This window comes from Fusarium phalaenopsidis (assembly GCF_050370095.1).
Source record: "Fusarium phalaenopsidis strain FUZ10S chromosome Unknown contig_32332, whole genome shotgun sequence".
Classification (NCBI taxonomy): domain Eukaryota; kingdom Fungi; phylum Ascomycota; class Sordariomycetes; order Hypocreales; family Nectriaceae; genus Fusarium; species Fusarium phalaenopsidis.
In genome coordinates, this window is record NW_028145391.1 from 1,143,222 (window position 1) to 1,153,911 (window position 10,690).

The 10,690-nt window shown below is 52.9% G+C and overlaps 4 protein-coding genes and 1 non-coding gene across 5 annotated transcripts; 2 read left to right on the plus strand and 3 right to left on the minus strand.

Moving 5' to 3' along the window:
• Positions 1-1,274: 1,274 nt before the first annotated feature.
• On the plus strand, positions 1,275-2,314 carry LRP88_13359 (phosphoribosylaminoimidazolesuccinocarboxamide synthase; the record flags this gene model as incomplete). The annotated part of the gene is made up of 2 exons (XM_083249733.1): positions 1,275-1,618; positions 1,744-2,314. The coding sequence occupies 2 exons, from the start codon at positions 1,275-1,277 to the stop codon at positions 2,312-2,314; spliced, it is 915 nt and encodes a 304-aa protein (XP_083094067.1).
• A 247-nt stretch (positions 2,315-2,561) lies between these two features.
• Positions 2,562-3,608, minus strand: LRP88_13360 (pyridoxal phosphate-dependent transferase; the record flags this gene model as incomplete). The annotated part of the gene is made up of 3 exons (XM_083249734.1): positions 2,562-2,583; positions 2,724-3,114; positions 3,329-3,608. The coding sequence occupies 3 exons, from the start codon at positions 3,606-3,608 to the stop codon at positions 2,562-2,564; spliced, it is 693 nt and encodes a 230-aa protein (XP_083094068.1).
• A 1,128-nt stretch (positions 3,609-4,736) lies between these two features.
• Positions 4,737-7,418, plus strand: LRP88_13361 (uncharacterized protein; the record flags this gene model as incomplete). The annotated part of the gene is made up of 5 exons (XM_083249735.1): positions 4,737-4,796; positions 5,044-5,378; positions 5,745-6,281; positions 6,340-6,564; positions 6,617-7,418. 5 exons carry the CDS (start codon positions 4,737-4,739, stop codon positions 7,416-7,418), a joined length of 1,959 nt encoding a protein of 652 aa, XP_083094069.1.
• Positions 7,419-8,026: 608 nt separating this feature from the next.
• LRP88_13362 (uroporphyrinogen-III C-methyltransferase) lies at positions 8,027-9,801 on the minus strand (the record flags this gene model as incomplete). The annotated part of the gene is made up of 2 exons (XM_083249736.1): positions 8,027-9,444; positions 9,492-9,801. The coding sequence occupies 2 exons, from the start codon at positions 9,799-9,801 to the stop codon at positions 8,027-8,029; spliced, it is 1,728 nt and encodes a 575-aa protein (XP_083094070.1).
• A 641-nt stretch (positions 9,802-10,442) lies between these two features.
• Positions 10,443-10,545, minus strand: LRP88_13363. The gene has a single exon. It is a non-coding gene; the product is annotated as a tRNA-Lys (tRNA).
• Positions 10,546-10,690: the final 145 nt, after the last annotated feature.

Genomic DNA, 10,690 nt, shown 5'->3' on the forward strand with positions numbered 1-10,690 from the left:
AAAGTTTCTTAGGTCTTTAATTGCCAGCCTTTTCTCTTGAATCTTCTCTCTATCTTCCCTTCTTATTCTCCCAAATCACTGTCATCCAGTACCGAACCTTCACCACTTCAGCATGTCGGTACCTATATCCAGAACCAGCATCCTTGCGCCTCTTGATGTCGTTCATTTGATGAGCCAAGGGCTTGTGGGGCCTGTGGATGCGAGGGGCATGAGGAAGATTCATAAACGCCGCCTTAATCGGTTCAGTGAACAGGAGTATGGCCATCTACCCCTTGATGTCACCGTATCTCAGGCAGCAAGCGACATGTTTGTCTCTATCCCCGATCAGCTCATATCCCAGGCCACGATCGAATATGTTGGCTTCTCAAAGACCAGAGCCAATGAGATCTGGAGCTCCTGGAACAACTGGCCTTCGACCGGGCCACGGCGCGAAACCGACCCTGACGATAGCGGGCTTCGAGTCACATTTCTGGACTTCATTTGTGGTTATATTTCCTCCTCTCTCGATACGGGCTCGGAAGACGATGATGAATGGATCAACTGCATGAACGCATATGGACTTTCTATGGAGTTTCAGGATGCCATTCTTGACCCTCTTCAAGTACCTTCGCCTGTCCAACTCTTGCGCTGAGTGGGCAAAGGATATAATAGAGATACGCTATGCTGGACTCAAGGCGATCCAGCAAGAGTCATCGAAAAGGGAAATCGCTTTACATGGCGCTGGGTATCGTCTTGCTATGGATGGTACCGTCCTTGAACCTCTCTAGTAATCAGGGCGAGAAGACCAGATTTAAGGCCTAAGAATTCTAAGAAAATCATCATAAGTAATTTAATGTTATTGGAGAGTGATTATACTCTTATTTGCTCTAGTTTGCTTATGATTAGGTAGGCTGCAAGGTTAACCTTTTCTGCCACCTTGACGATGGATGGCGGACGTGTGTCTGCTCAACACACCGTACCAAGAGTACTCATAACACTGTTTCGCACGGTGCAACATCCATACCCTGCCAATTCGAATCTGTCTTCCCTGAGTCAAGCCAAACCATTTCAAAAATCCGTCAGGCATTTCGAGATGGAGGCATCATTTCTCCGCCGGGGGAAAGAAAGAGTTGGATAAAATGGAGAGGGAAACGGCGATGACTCAGTGGAGAAGCTTTTATCTCTGCTGCTTCCAACTGGCCGGCTAAATTTTTCTCCTCACGATTTTATCACTGTCACCTCTTTGAAGTGTCACATCACATTACATCTCGGAAGCGCAGCATCAATCCGTTACAATGGCTCAGACTCAGATCCCCGTCTCGTCTCTCGAAAAGATCGCCTCCGGCAAGGTGCGCGATCTGTTCAGGCTCCCCGATGCCGATACCCTCCTCTTCGTCGCCAGTGACCGTGTCTCGGCCTTTGACGTCGTTATGAAGAATGGCATCCCTGACAAGGGCAAGATCCTGAACCTCATCTCGGCACACTGGTTCAAGGTCTTGACGGAACGCATCCCCGACCTGCGCACTCACTTCATCACCCTCGACGTTCCCGCCGGCGTCACCCCCGAAGAGGCCAAGGCCATCAAGGACCGCTCCATGCAGGTGCGCCGTCTGCAGGTCGTGAAGCTGGAGAGCATCGTGTAGGTTGCCCTTTGCTTGTTTGATAAGTCCAAAGGAACATTGTGTTACTGGTGGTGTAACAGCGAGCAATCGACCTTGCCCCGCTCCTCTTTCTTACCCCCGTCACACGGGCTGACAATTACAGGCGAGGCTACCTTACAGGATCTGCCTTTAAGGAGTACAAGAAGAGCGGAACCGTGCATGGTATCTCTGTCGAGCCAGGCATGGAGGAGGCCCAGAAGTTCAAGCAGCCTCTCTGGACGCCTAGCACCAAGGCCGATGCCGGAGAGCATGACGAGAACATCCACCCCGATGATGCCTGGAAGGAGGTCGGCGACCGTGAGACTGCTGACCGCGTCAAGGAGCTTTCGCTCAAGATTTACGAAGAGGCATCCAAGTACGCCGAGGAGCGAGGCATCATCCTCGCCGACACCAAGTTTGAATTTGCCAAGGACGCCGAGGGAAACATCTACCTCGTCGATGAGGTTCTGACCCCTGATTCATCCCGATTCTGGCCCGCCGCGGGCTACATGCCTGGACGCGACCAGGACAGCTTCGACAAGCAGTTTATCCGCAACTGGCTGATCAAGGAGGGGCTGAAGGGCAAGGATGGCGTGTCGCTGCCCGAGGAGATTGTCCAGGCTACCTCAGACCGATACCGGGAGGCCTTCCTCATGTTGACAGGCAAGAGGTTTGAGGACGCCGTTAGCCAGTGATTGGTTGACGGATGGTCGTTGAGTTTGCATCAAAAGTCGTTAAAATATGCTTGAAACAAGTTTGATTTCAGTCTTGGCATCGACTCCTTGGCACATACACCTCATATTGTGAAAGCTGATTCCTTACATCCAAGGTTACACAAAGATCTGATGCTTTGGACTGACTCTTTGAAATTTCTGGCCCTAGGATGGATCCGCCACTGACGAAGTTGATTCTCTCTACCCAACCGCCACCCATCGATATCAGCTAAGAGATTGCTCTCTTGATCCTACAAAACATTAGTTAGGTCGACATTTTTCAGAGAAAACACACCTCTCGAGTCCTTCCGTTACTATTCTCGCATCTTGCGAATATACCAGTCGAAACCACCCAGGATGAACCGAATGCTCTTCGCAGGGGTGCAGGAACACGCCCTCCTCTTTTAGCTTCTTAGCCAGCGCAAACTCGCGAGTCCTTTCCCCGCCCAGCTCGGACGGAAGATATGGGGACAAATCGATCCAGACAAAGAAGCCCGCATTGCTGCCAGGCAAATATCGTATGCCAATATCCGTAAGCCCCTTGGTGACGTGCTTGTACGCCTGGGCAAGCTTAGCCCTTGAACCTTCGATAAAGGCATGGCGCCACTCCCTGTTCTCAAGCATGGCACTCCCGATAGCAAGACTGGCGCCAGAGGGATTATGAAAACGCATAGCAGCCTCAATAGCTCGGAGGACAGGCTTGCTACGAGTGATGATGGCTCCGACACGCAGACCAGCTGCTCCAAAGTCTTTGCTAAGGCCGTAGGTAACATGAAGAAGGTCTGGATCGATAAGACCCGACGAATCAATGGATAAGATTGAGGTGAAAGGAACGGCAGCCTCCCCTGAGTCGAAGACGGAACAGGCGTAGATTTCGTCGCTCAGGAGATGCAGTCGATGTTTCTGGCAAAACTGCATGATCTTGATGAGGGTTGAGCGAGGGTAGCATCTCCCTGAAAGGTGTTAATTTGCACTAAAAGGGATCAGCTTACTTACCCAGCGGGTTGTGTGGGTTAACAATCAACACCATTTTCACGTTGATGCCGGCCTTTTTGGACCGGATCAAGGCCTCCTCAAACTTTTCAACAACATCGTCCTGGAAGGAGTTCTCAGCTTCCGTGGAGGCGTATACAACCCTCACCTGAGACTTGTTGCCAAAATCAAGCTCGAAGCGGCCGTAAACGGGCCTGCTAGTCAAGACACCATCATAGGGATCCGCAACTCCCCACGCGAGGATATCATGCATTGCAGTAGCGGCCCCGACGACCTGGATCATGTCCGGGGTGATGGGGTCGTGTGGCTGAAGATACTCGTTGAGATGGACAGCTAGGGCTTTAGGTAAACGTGGGCCTCCTGCATGGCTGCCGCGGTAGAGAAAGTCATTGAGGGAGAATGTGACCTGGGTTGTAAGTCAGAGTGTCGGGGTGTGGAGGAGCCATTGGGACGGGAGCCTTTGTATGGGGCTTCTCATACATTTTCATCGACGAATTGCTTCAACTCTTGTGTTACCAGAGCCTGAAAGGTGTTAGTCCTGGGCGTCTGTTACCAAGAAGAGGATCGCATGCATTCTCAGCTGTAGCAAAGGATATCAAACCCTTTGGGTTGTTGTCTGGGTGGTAATCTCCTCTCGGCGCAAACCTCCACGGCAGATCCAGCCCGCCCACCGCCTCAGTCGCTCGCCGTGATAGAGGGTCGGCCATTTCATCAGCAAAGTGGAGGTGTATCAACATGATGCCTCTCACCGAGATTTACTGCGAAAACGGAGACTGCCTGCAGGATGGGGCTGATGAGTCAGCTGGTTGGAGCCGTGCTTGTGTAGCTGATGCTATGGAATGTCTCAATGTCGACGAATGCCGTTACAGGAGCGTGAGCTTTTCAAGCAATGGTGATTATATAAAAGAGTATCGTGGCTTTGGGGTGTGGTGGTTTAGTAGAGTGAGTGATGGTTTCTAGTATCTCGACGCGCTATGACGCAAAAGCACCCTGATAGACTCTTGCCTGGGAAAAGAAACGATTAATAAGAAGGCACGAACCGGTTCCTTACGGAATTGCTTCCCTTTTAACTAATAGCAAGGGAACCTAGGGAGGTGGGTAGAAAGCCAAGCATCTGCCTCTCCTCTCGATATCCATTTCAACTTCACCATCAGGCTATGATCTTTGTTATGTTGTCATAGGTTCGGGTGCATAAAAGATATGCTAAATATGCATCATCAATCATATCATCATCCCTGGAGTGAACCTCCATCTTGCTTGCTTTTTCGAGATAACGTTCGCTCCAAAGTTGGCTGAATTAAGCCGCCACCAATTAACCAATTAATTGTGACGCGTCGCGTCGTCTATTAGGAGCGGAGAAACCACCTCGACTTGGCATCATTCATGACGCGCCTCCCTAATCGAAACCATCATGCCAGGTCCACCTACTGTCATCGAAATCCCTGATGATAGCGACTCTGAGGCTCCTCGAGTGTCTGTGGGCGAATGGAAAAGAAGGCTTTTTGAATCGTTGAGCAACATCCAACAGATAGGCGGCATCGCCACCTTCAAACGGTACCCATCCTTCATCAACCCAGGCCTGAAAATTGAAGGGAATCCCATCGTTCCATTGCCTCTCAATGAACAAGCGGCTCAAGATATTAAGAGCCACTGCCGCCGAGCCCCGACTAGTAATGCATGCGAGTTGGACCCAACACAGTTCCAATTGACCAACCCAGCATGGCCCGAGTTCCTGCAGAGTTGCAGGCGATGTCGCAAAGACTCTCGACATTGGAGGCGTCTCGTCTGTGCCTAGACATCTGATGCTGCATGGACCAGGGCCAATCCCGAGACAAGACTCTCCTAGAGAGAATACGACCGATATCATTGGCACGCTCGTCATCTTCCTTCCATCGGAACACCAGGGCGCAAACGTCAACTTGTCCATCGATACTATGTCACTTTGCTTCTCACCAGCGTCGTCATCTGCACTGGATGTTTCTGCCATCTCCTGGCTCCAGGACGTCAAATGCGAAGTCGACGACTTGACTTCCGGATATCGTCTGGCCATCACGTATGACCTGTGGAAGGCAGGCTCAACACGTCCGGGGCCCCATGCCGGCCAGGTAATACAGTCTTCAATGATTCATGTCCGAGAGATCTTGGGAGCGTGGACATCAAACTTCCCTGGAATTGACAAATTGTTTTTTCCATTGGCCGACATCGCCAAAGACCATCCCGCATCGCTCGAGGGAACAAAAGGCCACGATCAAACCATCTGTCAGTTTCTTAGTGATATTTGTCCGGAAGTGGGTTGTTACTTTTTGTTCGCACAAGTCACCCACGAGATAACAGAGGACTGCGGTGAAGTATCAGCGGTGACTCACACCATTGACGCAGTCTGTACACCAGATGGCGACGACTTACCCATATCCGGCAGCTTCAGCGCGAAGAAGGAGATCCTGGGCTTCACTCAGTATAATCTGGAGCTTCGCGAGGCCGATAGCGATGATCTAGAGGACAACCCTGAGTGGGCCTGTGAGGAAGGGGAATACTCTCGCCGAATTAACGACACGGCTGCTCTTATTGTCCCCAGGGAGCATATCATTACCTTGATCGACTTCAGAAAACGTGTCGGTTACTATGGTGGAACCATGTTCTGCCAGGAGGCCGTTGAAAACGTCCTCGACATACTCACCGCGGATATGGAGAGGTTTCCAGATGATCCAAAGCCTAGACAGGCCCTGTTGGACATGATGACTAGGCTTTCCGGAGCCGGTGAAATGCTGAGAGCCATGGCCGTGGAAAGAATCCTCGAATTGAGTTTGGAGTCTGGTGACACGGCTCTATATAACAAGACTCTTGCTGTTACATCATTTGTAATAAACTTGGATGCAATGCACGTGGCCAAGCTGCTTGAACAGCACCTGGCTAAGGAGTATCTTAACAAGGAAGATGCTGTCAACTGGAACGATTGGTAGGTGTATCTATGTGCTGGCCATCATGTGGCTATTCGGCTGACCGATCATTCCCAGGCTCGGCTCCCTGACAGAGCGGAGCTTCCAAGATTTCCGACAGAGCTGTGCCAGTCTCAAGTTTAGTATTGAGAATGTGGCTCTATCCCAGTCCCTTGATGCCTGGGTGCTGGGTGTGTCGGACTTGAAGATGGAGACAGAACAGAAATGGGACTCTTTCGATTGTAGCCTGGCCCTCGACTGGATCAAGGAACGATCCGAGAAGCCGGACTGGATTTTGAACAGGTCAGTTGGACCTCGAGTGTGTTCAGATCAGAGTTGACTAAACCTTGGATAGGTTTCTTCCCAACATCGCTGCACATGCTAGCAGGCCGTACTTGTTTAATCTTTTGCGTTCTTTGTGGCTACATAGCAACGACCCCGGATTCCTGAACGCAAACGCCATGTGCCGGAGCATCATTCAGCACGGTTTTGACAAGCTCATACTCCGAATTAAGGATTTCGGCTACAATGGAGGGACCCCTGAGCCCGTCCTCCTCCCCTTTGTGAGGTGCATCCAAGACTGTCACATTGGCGGATTGCCCGAGGAGGCTTCGAGACTCCTCGCAGCGACCTCTACGAGTCTGGCCAAGTCGCGGCATTCATGGCCTCGCAACATCGGCCGGTCACGCGCCATCATGGAAGGTCTCGTCAAACATCTGGCTGGGTTGTTTGAAAGAGGAGAGGCTGTGCCAGTGCCAGAGTTCGGAGAACTTGTTGAGCTCTTGATACGGGATTTCATCCGTACCACCATGCCTCCGCTCCCTGTCGAGCCAAATGGCTGGACTTATGATGCGCGTGGCTGTTCGTGTTCTGACTGTCGGGAGCTCAGGACGTTTCTCGCGTCCCCTGTTATGCAGACCTGGGATTTTCCTGCCCCCCAGAAGCGCCGAAAGCACATTGAGGAAATGCTGTTGGGTGACACCTATTCCTTCAGGCTTGAGACAACCCAAAGCAGGTCGCCTTACACCCTGGTCGTGACCAAGACAGGAGGGGAGCATCAGCTCAAGGTAAAAAAAGTGGCAAGACGCGTATCAGCAGCTCAACAGTCTCGTGGCACCGTTCCGGAACGAGGCCATGCGGGGGTGTCTGGGTGGTGAAAAGTATCGCGAGTTGATACTCCTGGAAGGCTACGTCCAATACGCAGCGTCGGTGGGTGTGGCAGGGGTGAGGAGGCGGGCTACATCTACACGGGACGAACCGGACCCTCAACGACGTCGAGTAATGTGAAGGGATGCTCTTGGAGACTGATTGGGCTTCGAATAGGAGATTGTGCTGCTAAGGGTGCGTTTGTCTTGATCATATTCCTTGAGTGAGTTGGCGTTGGATTTGATTCGGAGAATAACACACCTACCCTGAGAATGAGGGCATACCCAACGTCCCATGTCATGATGAGCGGATGAACGAATATGCGGCGTCAGACGATCACAATTTCGACGACTCAAAAGACCATGAGCCTGACAATGATGGACCACACGATCAAGACCTGAACGACGACGAACTGGACAACGAGGGGTTGGGTGACAATGGATTGAACGGCCATGGCCAGACAACGTCGCGAACGACGGCGAGCCCGACACCAAGCGTGCTCGGGTATCTTGAAGGTCCTAAAGTGCCAAAAACAGGGCTTCAATTCTATCAAACTCCAGCAATGCTACCGTACGCTATGCCCAAACTCCGCATTTTGATAGTCCCATAAACAACAGTCTCATGCCTGCAATGCTTCAAGACCAACCGTGAAATCCTCCAGCTCCATACCCCTGAATCCCTCCTCGACAGCCCAGGCGCGACCCTTTTCCGGCGTGAACAGGGCCTCGCAGGCTCTTCCGACTACCAACAGACCCGGTGGCCGACTGCCCTCGGTCTCGATAGCTTCGGCGACGTGCTGGAGCGTTGTTCGGATGACTCGCTGGTCTGGACAGCTGGCTCGCTCAATGACAGCACAGGGAGTGTTGCGCGGCCACAGAGTACGCTTGCTCTCGCCCGTCACTGGGGACACTTGGGATGGCTCTGGGGGAGGAGGGGGCTGGGCTGAGACGGCTTCTTCATTGGCGGGTGCAAGAGGCTCAAGCTCGATGTGAGTAGTGAGCTCACGGATGAGACCGTTTATGCGGTGGAGAGCCATCAAAAACACTACAGTTCGGCTAGCCACATACTCTGGTGGCGCAGGGGGCTTGCCCTTCTTGCCGGTACCGGTGCAGATGAGGACCTGGTCAGCAACATCGCGCTGCGTGGGAGGGATGGCAGCAAAGAGCGGCGCACTCAGGGCACTGGTGACACCAGGGAGGACAGAGACACGATCACCAAGACCATGCTGGCGGAAGTAGGCCACTTCCTCGCCGCCGCGGCCGTAGACGTAGGGGTCGCCCTGCTTGAGGCGGAGGACAGTCTTGCCCTCGCGCACGCCGGCGAGGGCCATCTCAAGCAGCTCCTCCTGGGCACGGTCGGCGTTGCCGGGGAACTTGCGAGCAATCTGAACGGGGGTGCGACGAGGGATGAGGTCGAGTACCCCAGAAGGCACGAGCTTGTCGGCGAGGATGAGGTCGGCAGACTTGATGGCCTTGTGAGTGGCCTGGGTGAGGAGGTCTGGGTGGCCGGGTCCGCTGCCGGCCAGGATGATGGTGCCGATGCGCTTCTCCGGAGTACCGGGGTCCCGCTTGATGTCGGGGCCGTTTCCGGGGTATGACTTGAGAATAGTCTCGACATCGTCGTCTGTGATGGCGGCCAGTCGCTTAAGAGGCCAGTATTCGCAGACCTGACTCAACCAGCGCACTCTTCTATTCTTGGCATCTTCGTCTGTGACGAGCTTGTTGAACTGAGCTGTCTGATCGAAAGAATCGTCGAGGGAGGCAGGGTCGTCTTGGGCGCCGAGCGAGTCCTCTTGGTGAATGCGCCGGCGCACATCGCCTAGACGTGAGCAAGCTGCGCCGAGGTCGGCGGGAAGAGAAGCAGCAATGTCACGACGGATGCGCGAGGCTAGCTTACAGCCGCGACCATTGGTTGTGACGCCGATCTGGAGGGGACCGTCCGAGTGTGTTGAGAGAAGGGAGAATGTGCACAGTTGGGGAGCGTCGACAACGTTTACGGGGATGCGATTTCGCTTGCAGAGGGCGGCGATGTGAAGGCCTGGGATGTCAGCTTTAATTGGTATTTATTTGACGCAAAGGACTTACTGGAGGGATCTCGAGGCCCCGAAGTAACAAAGACGGCATCGACAACACCATCTACCTCCTCGCGACCAAGTCGCAGGAGATCAGCGTCCTCGAAGGGCTTCTTGTGCCACTGAACAAGACCCTCGTCTATCCTCTTTTGCAGAGCATAGTGAAGCTCTGAGCCCTCAGGAGCAATGAGGATAGGTCGCGCTCCAGCATTGAGTGACTGGCCGCATCGAGTAGCTGCGAGAGGGTTTGTTCCGATCACGAGGTGGATGTTGTCTCTGCAGTTGAGAGCTGCAAGGAGCGAAGTAGGTGAAGCTGTCGCCATTTTGATGACAGGGGCCCCAGATTGGGAAATTTTGAATCAACCAGCTGAATGAATCAGTCAAAGACAAGAGTCAAAAGAGTCAGCTCCCTCCAAAAAAAAAAAAACCATCCAACGCCGTAATTGCGAGACTTGTCCGGCTTATAAACAAGCTCCCCATGTCCACACCCCACGACGACCGACCGCAATAAAAAAAAAAGAGACCCTTGTCCATTGAAAGTGCCCCTCTACCCCTTCAAGACGGTCACCTCCAACCCAAATCAGCCTCTTCTGATTGGTACAAACTGACGCCATTCAGTCTCCGCGGGGCGTCGTCCCTCGTGGCGTTATCGGCCTGTCGGGCGGCCGCAAAGAATTTCTGCCGCAAAAGACGCAATCGCCGACTTCCGCGGCCCGCAATCGGAGATGCATGAACCATGATAGCGTGATGATGGGCGGCTGAAGATAGGAGATGCCAAAATCACGATTGACCCTGGAGGGGTAGCATTGGGATGACGAGCTGTTGGTCACAGGGGCACAGAATGATGGAATGACAGGGACAAAAAGATGATGGATCACGTGAGCACCCCAGCACCACACAACCGCATCTCACAACGGCAAAAAGAGAAAGCCTCGCAATTTGCTCGCAATCGAATTATAGGAACAGCCCGATGCGGGGGTCGAACCCGCAACCTTGAGATCGCGTACTCGATACCATCAGATGGCATTTCTAAGAGTCTCACGCTCTACCGATTGAGCTAACCGGGCGTGGCTCGAATATGGTGGGAGTAGGAAGCACAACCCGCTCAAGATCGCATCCCGGACCCGGAGGAAAATTTTGATAGTGCGGGATGGTATCCACAACGGCACCGGCATGTGGACTCAAGAATAGTTGAGATGGGATGAAAACAAG